General features: G+C 38.5%; 2 protein-coding genes across 3 annotated transcripts; both read left to right on the top strand.

The window, feature by feature from the left end:
- Positions 1–2,564: 2,564 nt before the first annotated feature.
- Positions 2,565–4,904, top strand: rxfp3.3a1 (relaxin family peptide receptor 3.3a1). The gene has a single exon (XM_069705667.1). The coding sequence runs from the start codon at positions 2,784–2,786 to the stop codon at positions 3,768–3,770; it is 987 nt and encodes a 328-aa protein (XP_069561768.1). The 5' UTR covers positions 2,565–2,783; the 3' UTR covers positions 3,771–4,904.
- A 4,485-nt stretch (positions 4,905–9,389) lies between these two features.
- Positions 9,390–18,705, top strand: LOC138625013 (mortality factor 4-like protein 1). 2 transcript variants are annotated; one of them, XR_011311200.1, is made up of 12 exons: positions 9,390–9,571; positions 10,121–10,167; positions 10,277–10,344; positions 10,482–10,568; positions 10,808–10,888; positions 11,451–11,476; positions 12,012–12,100; positions 12,845–12,946; positions 14,394–14,482; positions 15,009–15,181; positions 15,405–15,511; positions 16,955–17,042. XR_011311200.1 is itself a non-coding variant. In XM_069705665.1 (12 exons), the coding sequence occupies exons 1-12, from the start codon at positions 9,532–9,534 to the stop codon at positions 18,184–18,186; spliced, it is 972 nt and encodes a 323-aa protein (XP_069561766.1). In that variant the 5' UTR covers positions 9,394–9,531; the 3' UTR covers positions 18,187–18,705. The 2 variants fall into 2 exon arrangements, 1 of the variants encoding a protein (XP_069561766.1); XM_069705665.1 differs by lacking the exon at positions 15,405–15,511 and adding an exon at positions 18,102–18,705 and having other exon boundaries at positions 9,394–9,571; positions 16,955–17,039.
- Positions 18,706–19,626: the final 921 nt, after the last annotated feature.

Below are 19,626 nucleotides of genomic sequence, written 5' to 3'. Positions count from 1 at the left end.
AACGTGTCTTGTCTGTTCACCCCGTTTTACCAGCCGGCACCTGTAGGAGGATTTTGGATTTAGCGCATCTCCTCTTTGGTACACATATTTTTTTTCAACAACAAAAACACCAAAAATATATGAACAACATCAAACAAACAAAAAAAAGACGCTTACCTCTAGCTTTTAAATATGACATAAATAGCTGTTTGCATTGAGTTTAAAAGCTTTGTATTTCTGTTAGAGCAGGTGCTGTTTTCAGAGAGACTGATACCCGCCCATAGAAAACATGTGTTCATGTATCATTTTATGAATTCAGAAAGATGTGAATCCTAAACCAGGTCCAACCTCAGGACCCATATTTTTCCTCAGTCATTAAGTTGTGACCCAGATTTTTTTAGCCAATCAAATTTATCTCACAAAATCATTCTTTATTGATAAATAATGCCTTCTTGCATTTTAACAACATAAAAAAGTACAAGTACATCTAAAAACGCTATTTAAACAAGTTTGAACTATTTATGCTCATCAAGTTTCAAGAATTTGAATTGAACTGTGTGAAATAAAAAGGCGGACTTTTCTTAAATTAGATAAAAAAAGGAAGACTTATCTAATCCTAAGATTGTTTACAAATGCTCAGAAGAGTGCTAACTACTGATGTGACGTTAGTTTGTGTTGTTACATGACGACGCTGAAGGCAAACGGCACGCGGTGCATCATAGAAAACACGTCCTTGAAGTAAAATCACAGCTACAGAAGGTCGATTGGTCACAGGCCAGAAAAACATCATGCGAGAAGCAGATATTTTGGAGACGACAACAATGACCCACATTAGATCCAATCTAATGTGGTTGCTGTGTTGTGAGTTAAACCCGTCTTGACTCGTCACACGGACTCAGTGAGTTGATCATTTCTTTATGGTGAGCGGCAGGAATTATTGAAGCGTGTGTGTTTGTACTTTATTACAAAGTGTTACCTGACCCGCTAAACTGATGAAGATGTTGATCCTTTAGTTTCTATCACGTTAGTTTGAGTATTAATCACCAGTATTTGGATACTTGACGAGACGGTCACAGTAACTGAGTGCATTTGATCACCATTTAATTTATTGACACTTCTGTCCTCATGCAGCAGATTTATGATGACGTACTAGAAGTGACAGAGCAGACCGTGTTGAATGTGTTTCTGTTGAAGTACTCTACACACAGGGGTCTGTATGGGATTACCAAAAAGTCAGATCCTCCTCCCCTTCATTAGGTGTCCACCGCTATCTCCTGTGTGTTTTATTCGTATAAATGTTTGTTTTAGGGACAAGCAGATTGTTCGTGAGTTGGATTTTCTTTTTTTCACTCTCTAACAAACCGGCTTTATTTGTTCGAAAATGTCATATTGCATGCAGGGATGGATAAGCACAGGGCTGTAGCCACCTCAGTCCCTCCCTGACTTCAGACTACAAATAAATATATATAGCATTTTTTTGCAGAAGCATTATGTGTTTGGACACGGGGCCAAAACCAGCATCTGCAGAGTGAAGTGAATGGAATAAGGCCACTTTTATCAGTAGTTACTCTTCATGGTGTTTTCAAAGACTCCACAGGCAACCTCGACAAGCAGCTCAACTCTTTGGTTGTCATGACTGCAAAAATAAAAGGGAAAAGTAAACAATGTGTAAATTATGTCTGTGTGGCACCCTGAAAACTGAAAGTTCAGATCCAAACGTGGGTGTTTGATGTTCGTTTGTATGCTTTTGTGTGTCAATTCAGAGCGAGAGAATAAAATAATTTATATATTTTTTAGAAAATGGAAGCTGTACTATTATTAAAAAAAAAATGACTGTGGCCAATAAAGAGTCTCACACAACTGAAAATGATCTCAAGTTCAGACTCGAGTCGACATCTGCACTCACTGCCTTACAACATTCACAGGTTCTGTTTCACAGCTCCGATCTGAGTAAAAATCGTTTTTAAAAAAAAAAGAGGCTTTTCAAGGAGGGAAAGAAGAAGACAGTGTACAGTAGACCCATGTCACTTTGTACAAATATACCAAGTGAAAAAAAATATTTATTACCTGCATTGGAAGAAATTGTTTACTTATTGAATGTTACCTGTTTATGTAGAAAAGTTTAGATGTAATAAAATGCATTCTGCTATTTCTCTGTGTGTTTCCACTTATTTTAGAAAATGGGCTTCGTCTCTGCTGGAGGAACATAGTGCAGTTTAACGTGCTACACTTTAAAATGAACACTGGGTGGCAGCAGAGAGTCGTTTTAATCGACTTTTCCTCTGCTGTTGAACCCAAAATCAGTCAAGCACGCTCGTTTTTAAACTCCATCTGGTCTCTTCTTGGCTGCGACGCAAGCAATACATTAACATGAACGAGTTAATTATAAAGTAATAATAAAACTGCTAATTACAAGGTTATTTTGGGGTTTCACAGTGATGGGAGACACTCGCGCTCTGAGGAGCCTCCTTTACGCACAAGACTGATCGCATCAAACCTAATGTTCATCAATAAACATCTCAGCCCCACCCGCAGCCTGAATATATGAGGGGTGGTGGGCGAGGCGTTCTTGTCATTCTCTTTAGAGCTGAGAGCAGGGATGAAGGATGATTACGCGTCGTGGAGAGGAGAGCAGAGGAGGGGAGATGACAGGACAGGAGGGAGGAGTGCATACAGACAGAGGAGTTGTGATGGCATCACTGTTGTGGCTCTTCAAGATCCAATTCTGTTTGGACACAAATGTTAAATATAAACTGCACACCGGAATCTAGATTGTCTTGAAGTTTCTTAGAGCTGCGGACATTATGGCTGAAGAAAATGAGAGCGTTTGTTTGAACAGATCACTGACGGAACTGTACCTCTTCAGCAACCTGGAGGATATCGACGTGACAGCTGACGGGAGCCCAATCCTGAGGTTCCTCATCTGCCTCGTTTACTCTCTCGTCTGTGCTGCGGGTCTGGTTGGCAACCTGCTGGTCCTCTTCTTCATCAGGGTGAAACAAGAGAGGAGGAAGTCCTGGGTGAACTTCTTTGTGCTCAACTTGGCGGTGACGGACCTGCAGTTTGTTCTCACGCTGCCCTTCTGGGCCGTGGACACCGTGCTGGACTTCAGCTGGCCGTTTGGAGACGCCATGTGCAAAATCATCCTCTCGGTCACCGTGATGAACATGTACGCCAGCGTCTTCTTCCTCACTGCCATGAGTGTGACCCGCTACTGGTCACTAGCATCTGCTTTGAACAACAGAACTGTGCAGAAGTCTTGTTCCGCTAAATGGATCTGCGTAATTATCTGGACACTGGCGACTCTGGCGACTGCGCCGACGTCGATTTTCTCAACAGTCAGCAACGTGACCGGTGAAAAACTCTGCTTACTGAGGTTTCCCGGTGGACAGTATTGGCTAGCAGTTTATCACATACAAAAAATAATTGTAGGTTTTGTTTTGCCAATGTCCATTGTGTCCATCAGCTACATCATGCTGCTGCGTTTTATCCGCAATCGGAGTTTGAAAACAAGCAATCCCAAACGGAGATCCCAGGTCACAAAATCTATCACCATCGTCGTGCTGTCCTTCTTCCTCTGCTGGATGCCAAACCACGCCATCACCTTGTGGAGTGTGCTGGTCAAACTGAACGTTGCAAACTGGGACCAAGCTTACTACATAGTCCACACGTATGTGTTCCCACTGACCGTGTGTTTGGCGCACACTAACAGCTGCCTGAACCCGATCATTTACTGCCTCATGAGGAAGGAGTTTAGGAACAAACTGAAAGGTCTGACACACAGAAAATAGTGGTGTTGGAGCTCTGTCGTTGATTTAACAGAGCGCGAAATGTGGTGACAAACAGTAACCAAGACGCACTTGGTGCGCACAGATGGCACACAGAGAAGAGGCTTTTCAGAAAGCCCAATCAAGACCAGTCACGTAGTGACAGGATTCGATTCTGTTCACAGCAGTGTTACATTCATCAGCGCTTCAAGTCTTGTAATTCCTTGCGTAACGTGGCTAATTTCTATACAAAAACGACTGTAGCTGGTTTAGGATTACACGCATAGGAGTTTCTTAGTTTTTGTAAAAATATCACATATGTGACCACCGTGACATTGCTTGTTAAATAATCACGATGTGGAGTCTCTGATCCACACTGCGTGCGTAATTGCGCATGAAAATTACCGACGCATTGGTGTGCCAGCGTTTGAACCGAACAGTTGAAAAGTGGCTAAACGCTTTCTACATCCATATGTGAATGTCTAGGTGTAACCAGTGTAAGATAAATATATTGATTAGAAAATCATGGATTCCACCTTCATTGTCTGAAAAAAAGTGGCGAAAGTTCCAGGTCATGTTTTGAAACATGGATCATTCATTTACGCTCCACTGATAAACTCAATAGTTTGGACACAAAAAAAAAAACAATGTATGTAACATGATTATTGTAAATACGCAAACATCTGTAACCTCTATGTGTGATAATAAAAATGTACTCAATTTCCACGTGTGTCTGCTGTAGTCATCAATGACTAAAGTCTTTAAAAGGTGGTAAAATTTTATCAGAAGGTGTTTTGACTCATGAATTAGTGATGTGAAGCTGAGCAGTTTCCTGCAGCTCAGAAGCTGATGAATTCAACAATCAGCGAACATGTGAGAAAAAAAACAGATTGTGATGGATTTTTGTATTCAAGAATCCTCCAATATAAACTGCAATATATATCAGAGGAAAGTGTCTGCCTGCATGAGCAGTGCACGCGCTCAATAGCCTTATTGAATGGGGGTTGAGAGCTGCAGCAGCACACGTGCACACAGAATATATATTATGTGACCACAAGCTACACATCCATCCACATCCAACAGCTGGACACTGACTGTGGACTCATCTGACCTGAATTTAAAATGTTGAATTGAATAAAATACAAAAGGACCAATTTCCTTAGTTTTTTTTGTTTTTATTTCACAGTTGGAAAACATAAATTTATCTACACATCCAAAATGCACCTGTGCAACATTTGTTTGGCAACAATAAATCATTGTCCCTGATTGCAAAGAAGTAAAATCACACTAACATCCATATATGAAGTGTGTACATTTATATTCCATTGAGAGAAAAAAAGACACCTGGTTACGGTTCCTGTCGTGCTACCTTTCAGTAAATGTTACAGATATTCATGATGCAAAAACCTTCAACAGGCAATTTCCATTTTTTGCATGGTAAATAAAGAGTATTAATTCCAGTGCTGTCTTTTACACTGTTTCAAACTTTCAAACTGTGTATACTTTCATAGGATAACTACAGATACACAAACACAACTGTGAAGGAGCCAAGTGTCTTGTTTTATTGTCCGTTGGCAGATTTATTAATGTATTATCCAGTGAACCAAAATTATTCCCCGAAGTTATATATATATATATATATATATATATAAAGAATTTCAACAGCGCTGGCATTTTACTGAGTCATGTTCCTGGCTCAGGTTTATTATAACAGGAACACTGTAATTTAACAGGAGGAATAATGGCAAGAGGCACGAACAATGTAAGAGCAGCTCTATTTATATATATATATATATAATATATAGAATTTTTATATATATATAGAATTTATATATATATATATATATATGTTGAAATTCTTTCCAATTGTTCAGACAGTTTATGACAGCTTTGTCTTCTTCTTTGTTGTCTGTGATATCTTTGGCATCAGGAATGCTGTAAGGAAGGACTGACGAGGTGATGAGTCCCAAAGAGCCATCAGCTAGTTGGCAGATATTTAACATTATTTTTATTACTATCCTCAAAATCTGTGATGATACAGTATATTGTGTAACAACGTAAATATTAGGACTAAATGTCATGCATTTAAAATTTCAAAAGCGAGACCAAAGTATAATCAGCAAAATGCACTTTAAGTATCAAAAGTAAAAATACTTGTCCTTTTGACTGATAAGTTATTGTGTTGCAGTCATGTACTGTATAAGTAATATCTTACTGATATAAGCTGGTCGATGTGAATTCAATTGAATTTATCCTAACATAATTGACCTCAGAGCCCTTTAATACCCTTACAATCTGCTCCATATAATAATAATAATGATAATCTTTATTTATATTGCACTTCACATAAAACAAGCCATTAAAACAAAAACAACGTTTAAAATCAAACAAGGCTTAAAATCCAGCAACACAGTGATCATATAAAACAACTGTAAAACAAATTAAAAAAATTAAAAAAAGAAGTTGATCACTAAAATCAACTAACATCAGCAAAGGCTCTCTAATGTAAATATGTTTTAAGGCGAGATTAAAAAGATGTCACTGTCTCTGTCGACCTAATTTCCTCAACCTTTGTTTTTCAGCCATGCTTCAGGAGATAAATGTCCTTTTGTCTGAGGATCTCCGGCTGGTATGGAACAATGAGGTCAGCTAAATAGGATGGAGAGCCCTCGGAGAGTCTTGAAAGTCAACAGTAAGCTCTTAACATCAAGGGGCCAATGCACGGAGGGTAAAATTAAATATAGAGTTTAGTGACTTCAAAGGGTCTCAAAATAAAACTAACTGGGCCATGAGACCATAAAAAAACAAAAAAACAAGTCTGCTGCGGTCACTGGTTAAAATAAATAAGGTGGATGATAAAATTTCAAAACTAGCCGAGGGCTTAAAGGGTTAACGGCGATGTAGTGAAACACAGTTGCTGGTTCATGGAGTAAAATGTAAAAGGCTCTCAGGGCTTTATTTGACAGTCGTATCAGTTTGACAGATGTCTTGAACATTGTTTTTCTGTTCCCTTGAGTATTTTTCACAACGCATTTATTTTTTGGGGGCCGTTTTACATGCAGGCCCTCATTAATAACCACGCCGGGATCTTTTTACATAAAGTGTATATTTTCCATTTCAGCTCACTTTACCTCCTCAGTAACTGATAAACACGATTTGAAAGGCTTAAAAGATGTTTACTGGTCTTGGAAGGGTAATTCATTTTACGCAGTAGGGTTAGAGTTCGGGTCGGGTTCAGGTTATGTTTGTTGCTGTGAAAGCTGGTTTACAGTTGCAGCTGGTAGGAACTCAGTAGGTTTTTCTATATCTTTCACCAAAATAGTCCATCACAGAGGCTTGAAATGGTGTCTCTGCAGTGGCCTTCATCATTTGGAATACATATCTTAGTATTCAAAGTCACTTCCCGCTTGTTGTATAATTGCAAAACATGTGAAAAAGAAAATTAGATTAGCAGTTTGATATTAAGATGATGACATGACGGATACATTGAAGTATGTTGTGATTCAATTCACATGACAGTATGACAACTCACGAAGTTCAGAGTTCATGAGAAATCATTTGTGACCTAAAAAAAAAAAAAGTGTTTGGCGGCCAGAAAAGGCTGAGAAACCCTGTTGGGGTGACTCCACAAAAATGTCCTCTTTCTTCACTCTGCTGCTCAACATGAAAACAATTCTCATGACTAGGACTTTTTAAAAACGCTTTAGTGAATTTTGGAAACCCTTGGGAGAAGGTAATCTTACACTCACACACGTCACACTAAAACCACCTTTTTTTGGTGCCAAGATAGGTCGAAGGTCATGCTGCATGTGTAGAAAGAAATTCCCCTCCCATAGAAGCTGCTAGTTTGTGATCAATAGAAATTAGATTAACAGTGATAGGTGGTTGGACAACAGAGGGCACCGTGTCACTCACATAAAGATATCACTCAAGCCAGTAGAGCCCGCCATTAGTACAAGAAACAGCAACACCATGTAAGTGTTATTAATCCAGTACCAGATGATATACCTACGTGAACAAGCAAAATAATATCAAATTAAAATTGCAAGCAGTGATTTGCGGGCCCTCGCCAGTTGCACGTCGGGGATCCAGCGGGTCGGGGCCGCCGGCTCCCCGACGTGCAGCACGACAGGGTCGGTATATTCCCGCTTGCGGTTTTAATTTTTTGCTCGATCTCGCTCCTTATTCTTCTTTAAAAATAAATGCCTTTTTTTTGGCGGCTTTAACATCTTCAAAAAGTCATGAAAGTTGGTGCCTCTGACAGGTGTGCAAAGTTTCACGACGTTTGGAGCATCGTTTGACCTTAAACATCAACTTCCTGTGTCACGGCGAAACATCAAACTTAGCCGCATCGCCCTGGCTATACTCTATACTATATACTATATACTGTGAGGAGGCAACTTCTAACAATGAAGAAAAAAAGTCTCTTGGACTTTTTTGTTTGTTTTGTTGTAGTAGTAGTATGACTGCACTTACAAGCTGTGTGGCTTACCCTTAGAGGGACACACGAGGTTCATGGTTTACCGAGGGCAAGTCCCTCTAAGCGAACCTTTGTCTTCATGAGGTTGTTTTCCAGCTCGGAGTCGGTGTCATAGACCGCTGGACTGTCTTCGGCGCCGGAGAATGAGACTCGGCAGGAGAAAGAGTTTCACGGAGCTCACTCAGAGCTTCCAGTGACTCAACCGACAGTCTGGTGAACTCAACAGGTAAAAAGATTCGACTTCACCAAGGTTGATATTAATGGTTCAGATTCCACCTCGGCCTGTTGATGGTGATTCAACTTTTAGTGAAGTTGAAATGTTTGGAGAAATAGGAAAAGTTTTGCATACACTACACATTAAAGGAAGATATTCAATATCACGGCAGACCCCCTTGAAAACACGTATATCTACTAACCAAAGAATGTCTGCGGCAATTTTGGTCGCATTTGAATGAATATTTGTGGGCGGTGGAGTTATAGGTTGCAGTGAGCCAAAGATTTGTCACAATGGAGGTAAGCCCCTGGGAAGAGGTGGTGCAGTGGTTAGTACTGTTACCCCACCTCCCCCCCTCCAGCAAGAAGGTCGGTGTTCGAGCCCCTGCTTCCTCATAATAATAATAATAATAAAAAAAATATATATATATGTATGTAGTCCAAATTATTTTGGACAACATGCTATGGTATGACTTTTGGGTCACTTTTTGGCTGAAACGGGCACACCTATCGATGAAAAATAATTCTTATGATAACTTTTAATTCCTTGGCCACGCCCACTCGCGACTCCACTAAAACACGAAGTTTTTCACCGGGAGAGACGCGTGTACCAACTTTCACGAGTTTTTGAATATGATAAAGCCTCCAAAAAAAATAAATAAAAAAAAATGCAGTTGTTTAAGGTGAATAATAATAAAACGGAATAATAATTCCTTGAAGAACAACACGGCAATCGGTGCTCGGGTATCAACAAATAACAACAAAAAAAACAAATTAAATTAAAAAAAATATTGTTGTGTTTACAATGTAAGAAACAACACCTGCTAAGTCTGTTATATATTTTGGTTTCGATATTCCGTTATAAATCTTGGTTGTTGTTGTTTTTTTTTTTCCGAGTTTCGGGAGGAGCACGTGAACGCAGCGCAGCTCCGAGGCTTCATGGTGGTCAGGTGACCCGCAGCAAAGCAGGCCATTCTCGGCTTCTCCTTCGCCCTGGCGCCGATGTCGGAGGTGTTTGTGCCTGGAAGAAGAAATGGACTCTGGCGATGCACGAATTTGATCATTCAGAGATTCGATCAGTTGAGTCTGTGAATGGCGCCAAAACAGGACCCTAAACCTAAATTTCAAGAAGGTCGGTACCCGGAAAGAAAAAAAAACAAAAAACAACAACAACAACCCCTGAACACGGACGATGCCCTCGTTAACGGCTGGAAAAAGGGGGGCGGGTTTGTTGTTGTTGTTGCTGCTGCTGCTGCTGCTGCTGCTCGACAAAAGAAGTTATTCGCCAGTCGCCGGTTATTATAGCCTAACAAATGTGAACGAGTTGAATTAAAACATATCCCCCCCCCCACCACCACCCCCAAAAAAATCTTTATCTTCTAAAAAAAAAAAAAAGCAGACGTTAAGGCTAAGCTAACGGTTAGCTAGCTTGTTTAATGCTGTGTATTGGCTGCAACAACAACAACAACAACAACAAAAACCTGCGTTAAAGTGACACAAAAAGAGTCGCTGTGCTCCTTCGGTTAAACATTTATGTTAAAAAAAACAAAAACAACGTAGCTGAAAACCTTCATTGTGTTATGTCGAGTTGTTTCACGCGAACATGTTGTGGTTATTCGGTGTATTATGGTGCGTTGTTGTTTTGTTTTTCCTTCCTCACGTTAGTTTTCCCTCCTTGCAGGTGAAAGAGTCCTGTGCTTTCATGGGCCATTGCTTTATGAGGCAAAGGTTTGTGTCACTGCTTTCTCTCCCTCTCTGTTTGGTGTATTGGTTGTTCATTAACTGCTGCAAAACAGAGCCACCGACTAACGCAGCCATGTGCGTTTCCTCGTTTCAGTGTGTCAAGATCAACATAAAGGATAAGCAGATTAAATACTTCATTCATTACAGCGGATGGAACAAAAAGTGAGCAGCTTTCTGTAGATACAGTTAGATTTTTCTGTCTTTGCTGTTTGTTTTTTTCCCTTTGGTATGTATGTGATGTGAATAATATCTCCTTGCAATTGCAGCTTCAAGGTGTAAGATGTTTATTTCTTTTGCAGCTGGGATGAATGGGTTCCTGAAAGCAGAGTTCTCAAATATGTGGACAGCAACCTTGCGAAACAAAAAGAGCTTCAAAAGGCCAATCAGTAAGTGTACCTGTTTGTGCAAAAAAGATTAGAGTTTTTGAGACATTTTTTTTTACTTTATATAAATGTTAATTGTTTGTAAATCATTTTCTAACAGGGCTTCAACAAAACAACATCATTTGCACTCAATTTTAAACCTAAATTATTTTTTATTTTTTTCCTGCTTTATGAGTTAAAACATTCGGACAGTGCAAATGGTCAGTAAAAGCAATCCTCACTAATTCTTTTTTCTTTTCCAGGGACCATTATGTTGAGGGAAAGATGAGGGGTTTAGCACCGAGCAAGAAGATTGCTGCTGTGCAGCAGAAAAATGTTGATCTGTAAGTGTCCAGCGTGTTTTCCTACCTCTTGTCAATTCATCTGACAGTAAACTGTGTGGAGTAATGTATGCGTGCTTGGACTGGATGTGGTGTCTGTACTAAGGCTGGATGATCAAATCTAATATCACAATGTACTTGACCAACTTCCTCGCTACAGATGTCACGACAATATTGTAGGAATGACTGCTGGTGCTTTCACATAATATTTACCCAATACGATTTTTGACAAATAATGTGGATATAAAGACTGAGTGGCTACAAACAAATAATACAACAGTCGGGTAAGTTCAGAAAATCACTTCACTTTACTGTAATGCAGCCTTTAAAAAACAGGAAAAAAAAACAACACAATATCTAACATCGAAGACAATATTGAGTCTCTTATCCAACCATTATCTATTTCCTGATCAAGGTCACAGGAGGCTGGAGGCTGTCCCAGCTGACTAGGTTCACTCTAGTCTCATATAACAAAACTGATATGATATTTCCCAGCCCTAGTCTGTACCAAGGAACATGTTTAATATCATAGTATCACTTAAAATGTCCTTTTCTTGCATCCTAGGAAAGTGAAAAAGGCGAAACAGAAGAGTAAGTAAAATATTTGTACTCAACACGTTTTTCATTAATAGTACACCAGAACTAGACAGTAACATTTGAATATTTGAACCACAGGCTCATGCACTATTTTAGCTAATACCAAAATATCTAAAAATGGCAAAGACATCCCATCGTCTGTGTTTTTGACATTTATTTTTGCTTGTATTTGCCTTTTCTTTTGCCCTGTGAGTACTTTAACAACAATACAGTATACGTAAGATGTACTTCATGACTCTGACTAAATTAGAGGCTGATAGATTCTTTGAAAATCACCCGGAATTTTTTTTATTAACAAATAACATATGTTGAAGTGCTGCTTTCTGGGAGCCACGGATATAGAATACATTACAAGCAGTTGTTTACGTGCTCGTCCATTATGCCTGAAATCACTGTGGTATTTAGAGATCCTGTTATGGATCTGTTCCGAACAAGGAAATGCTTTCACTACCTTCCAATTGGATCTCACGGAACTTTTATTAAAACACTTCTACATAATTCATAAGCTGTGGATGGGTGTCTCGTTCAGCCCCAGGGCCGGGTGAAGGCACCAGCAGCGGAGAACCGCCCCAGGGACCACGGAAGAAGAGGGCTCGGGTTGACCCAACCGTGGAGAGTGTATGTATCATCAGTTAACATTGTGGAGCCACATTTACACGATTATGTTGCTTAGACCGTTAAAGGCATGGCGTTTTATTTGTGGATAAAGCTGGAAAAGATTTTGTGTTTGGGAGCCACTTCACCACTTGGCTTTTGTACGCAAACCACAACTGATGATGTGACTTGAGATTATTTCATTAAACTGCCAGCTGAGCTTTGTTCCTGAAGTGTGAGCAGAATAATAAAATATTGAGATATCGGGGTTTGAAGGCCCGAAAGTGTTTAAAATGACAGTGACATTTTAAATGAAAGGCTCTACAGCGGTCCTTGATCTTTCTCATTTCAAGCAGCAAGTTCTTTGTAGAGTCAGTTTTTCCCTTTATGATTGTGACCGATGTCCCCTGTGGGTCACAGTAGGTCTTTCACCACAGAGTTTCACAATGTGGTCCATCTCAGGTGAATAGAATAGCCTCATGTTCCTCAGAAGGAAAACGGAAGATAATATCGATAGCATGCAGCTAAGAGTAGAAATAATTACTGTAACTGGACACAAACCAGGCTGTCAACAAAAGATAACAGTATTCATGTGTGTATTGAAGCTGATATCAGTCACAATTTCCTGCTGTTTCATTTGGGAAAATTCTCATCACACAGTAGTTTTTGCAGTAAAGCTTTTCATTTTGTGTTCTTGTTTGTGTCTTTGTAACAGAAATTTGAAATGTTTTGTAGATGTGATTACATGTGTGTGTCTTCTGTGTTCAGGAAGAGATGTTCACCAACCGTGTGGAGGTGAAGGTGAAGATCCCCGAGGAGCTGAAACCCTGGCTGGTGGACGACTGGGACCTCATCACCCGACAGAAACAGGTGAAACAAACAACACAGCAAAAGTAGAAGATATATATATATGTGTGTGTGTGTATATATATTTGATGTATCTTGTTTATAAAAACTACCTGTGAGAAATCTAATAATGGAAATACTTAATTAACGACCATTTGTAAACTTAATGATCTTTAAATGAAAAAAAGAGTGGAAAAACAACGTGTCAAAAATCAACAAAAATCCTCGATTCTTTTGTCAGAAAATGCTTAAAAGTGCAGATTAATTCCTTCTTTTGTTTTTCTTTAGAATTCGGTAGACTTTGAAATGATGCCAAAACTTACTAACATTGTTTCAAAGTCAGAGCAATACACAGGAGGCATTAGCTGAGCAATGTAACAATATTTATTTTATTTATGCAAAATTACCAAGGAACATAGTCCCAATATACTTTACAAATAAACAAAAAAAACCACTACATTAAAATATCAAAGTCAAGGAATAATAAAACAACATGCTAAAACATGTTATATTATCTTGATCAATTAAATATCAACGTTAAAGGAAATGTCAAAAACAACAGGCAGTAGTGACAAATGCCTGGAGAACTTAACGAGGGGAAGTTTAAGGTCAAGTTAGCTGGCCGTAATTGTAAACCTTATTAAAATGGAACGTTTTGAGCTCAGTCTTAAAAAGTTACAAAAGTCTTTTCCCTCCATTTTTGTCCTGTAAACTCTCTGAATCGTAAGCAGGACTGCATCCGGAGAGCGGTGAGTTCTTTTGGGATAATAGGGTACAAAAAGATCTGTATTGTAAGAAGGAGCTTGATTTCTAAAGCTTTGTATGTGAGGAGCAGAATCTATTCTTGATTTTGTGTGAAGCCAATGAAAGTGTTTCTATACCGCTGTGACGACTAAATTTCCCCACTGTGGGATTAATAAAGTCTAAAATAAAGCAAATATGCCCTCCCTCCTGAAATTCCATCAGCACTCTCACAGCAGCCTTCTGAATCAGCTGGAGGCCTTTCAGAGAGCGACCTCGGCACCCTGACGATACCAAATTACAGTAGTGGAGCCTGGAAGTAACAAATGCAAGGAAAGATTTCTCCACATCGTACCGAGACAGGATGTCCAAGATCTTGGCAACATTGCAAAGATGAAAAAACACAGTCCGAGAGACACGCTTTATACGTGAGCCGAAGAACATGAGTTTTAAGAGGTCATGTTTTGCTGTTTTATTGTGGATTTTGTATATTTTGTTGTGTATGCTGCATTTTAATGTTTGTGAATATGTACAGCTGCTTTCTTGGCCAGGTCTCCCTTGTAAACGAGATTTTGATCTTAATGGGACTTCCTGGTTAAAAAAAAAAAAAAAAAAAAAGAAAGAAATAATATGTAGGGATCCTTGTAATTTACCTTCAGTGTTGATGTTTTGACAATTTTACCAACCTGAAGGTTTTTGACTAAAATAATAATTTTTCGTTGCTTCCCAGTTATTTCACCTACCCGCTAAGAAGAATGTAGAGACCGTCTTGGAGGACTATGCAAACTACAAGAAATCGAAAGGAAACTCAGACAATAAGTAAGTAAACACCCCGTAGTTCTCTGAATAATGTCAAAGTAGAGAAACCTGGTGTCCTGTAAAGAAAATGATTCTGACAGTTTTGTGCAGTTTACCTCAACCTTAATTACACCCTGTGAAATTGTATAGCATTTAAATGATTATGATTATTTTACAGCAGATTGTGTGTTCCTTTTTCCTCTGCATAGATGTTTTTTTTCTTTCTTTCTGTCTTCTAGACTTGCGTTTTGGTTTTATTCATTTCAGTGGATTATGAAAATGAACTCGCTAAAATTAGATTCTTTCTTCAAATACAATGAAAAGTACCTCTGCTGTAATCTAAGCTCTGGTGTCGTTGTTCAGTAACGGAGTCTTGTAGGACTGGTGCATTCGTGTGCTGTCTCAGATAATTAACAAGAACAAATTTAAGGTAAATAATAATAATAATAATAATAATAGTAATAAGTAAATAGATCTGGGTCAGAGTTCCTTGTCACCTCCGAATGCAGCTCTCTTCAGACAAATATGTAACTCTTTGTCCTCTTAGGGAATTTGCAGTAAACGAAGTGGTGGCGGGGATTCGGGAGTACTTCAACGTCATGCTGGGCACTCAGCTGCTGTACAAGTTTGAGAGGCCGCAGTATGCCGAGATCCTAGCTGAACACCCAGACATGCCGATGTCTCAGGTGTACGGAGCGCCACACCTGCTGCGTCTCTTTGGTAAAGACCCGTGAAACTCCTGCATTCTGTTTTACACATTAAGTGCCGCCACAGGCGATCAGCATGCATGCAGCTCACACACACACATGCCAACACTGAGGCATTGTCTTCCATAGAGTGACTTATTAAAAGATAATGAAATTATATTATTAAATAACTATGACTCTTTTGATTTTTTTTTTGATTTTTTTTTTTTTTGTTCTTTTCTATTTCTTTATAAAAGAAATGTCGACGACTGAGAAGCCAAATTGAAGCATCATTGCTCTCAAAAGTTCATTGAAATAATCGTCTTTCTTGAAGTGCAGGCAAACTTCAAGTTAACAATTTAAAGTGAGTCTTGTAAAATGGAATACTTGTTTTCTTCTTTGCTTTTAGCTGTTTTGTCCAGTTGTAAAAAAAACTTTGTCTAAAATAAGCTCCACTGTACAAGCAGCAAATTGATCTCAGACCACATTATTCTATCAATATTGTTGAGGCATTAAAGATTACACACAGTGCGCATCATAAATAACGCATGCACAGTTACAAGACCCCACAATTATACTCAGGTCAACAAACAGTGTGTCACGAAATTATTGATAATTTCAGTTATTTTTCTTATGACTAAAATGACCTATCTGGATTCTAAATGGTAATTTAGCTCATTTGATAATAGATGTTATTCATTAGATACAAAGATCTAATGATAGGCGAGCATAGCATAACCGTTGGAGGATGAACAGAAATGAATATCTGATGTTGAGCTCAATGTGTTGGCACAGTTACGGAAGAATGAAGCTGATCTCTCTTAAAAACATGACTCTTCATTTCACAAATATTTAAGCAAACACAGGTTTTGAAATTAACTTGTCATATTGATGTTAGATTTGATACTCCAGTGTTACATTTTAAACCTTCAAAGGAACTCAGGTATTTAATTTACAGAATTAACTAGGAAACTACTGAGGCGCATTGCAGTCACAAAAGACCGCTCTGGTAATTATAGTGAGAAATATTCTCAGAGAAATGATCTCTTCCTTTCATCTCCGTATTACAAGATAATAAGTCTGTATAAATAGGTAATTTGGCGTATGTAATTTTACAAATTATAAAACCGGACTCATCCTGCTGCTCACAGAGCAACTCGGTGTATCCATGGCAACATTATACTTTCTGTTTTTTGTAAAAGTTTACAGTTGATCACACAAATTCAAAAATACCCAGTCAGTTATAATTATACAATTAAATGAATTAAATTAAATACAATTAATACGACAGCTCACCGATAACCCAAGGATTATAATGTTCAGTTGCTATTCAGTCTGATTTTGACCTGTACTCTGAGGTGTTCCTAATATTTTGTTGACCCAATTCATTTCAACAGAGGGACAACATATTAGGAACACCTCTCAGGATAACCCAGTGCAGTTTAACAGCACCGCAAATTACAGTCTCCAAAAATGACCATTTAAATAAATCAATACTTCTCTCAATCAGATGAATTACAATTAAACATGATAATCCTCACAAATGGAGGATTTATTGTTGGGTTGTTGTTTTAAACTTCACGCTTCACCTGTCAGTGGTTTTAATGTTTTTCAGCTGGAGTATAAAAAGTAATAGTTAGAACATTTACTGTAATCTGTGGTTGCAAACAAATGGACAAACAAACATAGGCGTTTTTCTTTTCTGACGCAGTTTTACAGTCACACAGTTTTAAATCAGTCCTGAATCTCCTTCAGCCTGCCGTCTCCCTCTGCAGCGCTTCTCACATCCGTTTTCTTCCACCAACAGTTCGAATCGGAGCCATGCTGGCCTACACTCCACTAGACGAGAAGAGTCTGGCTCTGCTGCTCACTTACCTCCAAGATTTCCTCAAGTAAGGTTTAACTCCCAGCCGACCACCAGAGACTCCATGTCATGTTTCGCTGATTCTCAAATGTCTTGTTACAGCCACAGTCTGTTAGTGCAGTCAGGCTTTAAAACATAAAGACATGAAATAGATTTTCTGCTCCCGAGAGTATTTTTTTGTTGTTGCCGAGACTGACTGCACCTGTCTCGGCGCATTATGACTGATAGAGCTTACTTTTGGGTAGTTTATCAGAATGAATATTGAAAATAGTTGATTTTTTTTTTTAATCTTTTTGATCGTTTATGTAAAATCAAAACAAAGACAGAAATTGTTTCTGAATCCCACTTGCGGACACAGATACACTGACTGAGCTAAATGCAGTTCTCAGGCAGTTGAATGGTGACATTTCGTACCATTACATTACCTACAGCACACGTTTTATGTTGCATTTTCAGAAAGTGCACAGTCTGTAGGTCGTGGCTTATCGGCAAAAATAAAGATAAGAGTTTTGATGTTTGTTTTTTTTCATATGGAACTGAAGTCTTCAGCTCGAGCATCAGACTAGAAAATGTATGGATTGTGAACATGCAGAGTTTTTTTTTTTTTCGCTTCAATAATTACACTGTCCTTTCATGCGGACGTCAGCATTTTACTGCAGCTCTATTCTCATTTGTCATCTGGCGTATTATCCTTCATACTCATAAAGGACCAGACACATCAATTTATCTGTCCAGAAGAAGGGACAATTAACTTATTAAAACACTGTACAAGCAAGCTGTCTGACATTTTCTGAAGTAAAAAGTGTTATTTTCTGTAGAGCTTGTACATTTTTTTGCAGCAAGCACTGGAGATTTAGCCTCGAGCTGCCTTAACCTGCCAACAGTATGGTCATTTCCTCGGTTTTCCACAGTTTTTTTTTTTTACAAAAAGATAGAGGCAAACAGGCTTCACCCTTTTATCGTTCAAAATTCCTTTTGCCAGATGTTTGTTGGTAATTAGAAAGTAATCTAAAACACGACGACCACTGAGCTTTCAGCAGCAGCCACTTCTCTCGCTCCACAATGACAGTCAATTGTCGATTTCCTTCAGGTACCTGGTAAAGAACTCGTCCACCCTCTTCAGTGCCAGTGACTACGAGGTTGCCCCCCCAGAGTACCACCGCAAAGCTGTGTGAGAGCTCTCAGCGCTCCTAGCGAGACACCCCCCCCCTCCCCTCCCCGTTTCCTAGACCACAAGTAAAATAACCATCGCCACTCCTTTGAGTGCCGACTTGAATATTTTTCACATGAACTGATCCATTTCCTTCACAAAGGTCTCAGGAGTGTGTCACTGCTAAGAGGAAAAAAGCAGATATTGAAACCTTTCACTGAATCACTTCCCATTATTTTTTTTTCCCCTCCCGTTTTCATTTTATATCACTTGTTTGAAAAAAAAAAAAACACAAGAACAAAATGTGTTTTTCTGTCGTCCGTTTCCACAAGCAGCTCTTGGGAGGTTTTGTGCATTCCAGCTAATAGATATTCGTTACGGTTGCATGTGTGTATTTATTCGTGTTTCTTCTGCCACATCAGGTGCAATTCAATGCTGGACCACATGGGCAGCACTCAGCAGTCAAAGGTTTTGTATCTGTATCTTGTGTATTTGTATCAATTTGTAAAAAAAGAAAAGAAAACGTGTCTCTACACATTCTCTACATTGTTTACTGTGTTTTCTTGCTCAGATCTTTTTCATTTTTCGGTGAATTAAGTTGGGAAATAACTCTTTGAGCACATTAGACATCGAGGACTCACTGTAGAATATGATTTCATATTCATCTGACAAGACAGTCACGTGTGTTGAGTTATTGAAAAATACACAACTGTAAAAGTGCCGCTTGAAGGAAAACTTACTAATTTAAGTCTCAATATTTGTGTTGAATATGTAAAACATCAAAATGCCTGCAACCATAAAACCCATTATGATTTTAATATTCTTTGTAAAACTTTCATGCTGAAGACAGGCACTGCTGGCACGGAGTTTTTGCATCAAATGACAGACTACAACATACAGTATATATCTGAGGATTAATATGGATAAATGAGCATGAATCAATTATTAAATAATAAATACATTCAGCAATAGAAATCCAGATCGTGACGTGCAGATGGTTTCATTTTTGTGGGTCACTAAATGAGACGGGTTGACTATTTAACAAGAATATGTGCTGGGAAAAATCTTTTTTTAATTTTTTTAAATTAAAGTTAAATATAATATATGATAATATATATAATGTAATATATAGATAAAGTCTGGATTACTGTCATACAGGCTTTAAGGTGGGTCATTTACATACATCCTTTACATAAGTAGCACAGTGATCATAAATGTAAAAGTGCTCCATGGTAATGTAATTACACATCATACACGTGTTGGATAACAGTTACTGACACCATCATGTGTAAGCAGCTCTTGTGTAGTTGGTTGCGAAACAAATAACATTACAATTAACATTATTGATTGTATGTTTTGTGTATAAATTTGCTATCTTATAAAGGTCACGGAGTATTAATCATGATATTTTCCCCCTGAAACCGTAGTTAAAGGTTAAAGTTGACAGGAGCATATAGCGGAGCTT

This window comes from Brachyistius frenatus, unplaced genomic scaffold (assembly GCF_029030835.1).
Source record: "Brachyistius frenatus isolate BFR_SWC_R1_liver_20210118 unplaced genomic scaffold, ASM2903083v1 Contig_58, whole genome shotgun sequence".
Classification (NCBI taxonomy): Eukaryota; Metazoa; Chordata; class Actinopteri; family Embiotocidae; genus Brachyistius; species Brachyistius frenatus.
This window is presented reverse-complemented; position numbering and strand designations above follow the sequence as displayed.

Bases quoted from the DNA above. Each gene is read 5' to 3' on its own strand.
- rxfp3.3a1 (XM_069705667.1), top strand. From the start codon at position 2,784: ATGGCTGAAGAAAATGAGAGCGTTTGTTTGAACAGATCACTGACGGAA.
- LOC138625013 (XM_069705665.1), top strand. From the start codon at position 9,532: ATGGCGCCAAAACAGGACCCTAAACCTAAATTTCAAGAAG. The intron at 10,345-10,481 runs GTGAGCAGCTTT...TTTCTTTTGCAG, and splicing joins TACAGCGGATGGAACAAAAA to CTGGGATGAATGGGTTCCTG. The intron at 15,182-16,954 runs GTAAAGACCCGT...TTCCACCAACAG, and splicing joins ACACCTGCTGCGTCTCTTTG to TTCGAATCGGAGCCATGCTG.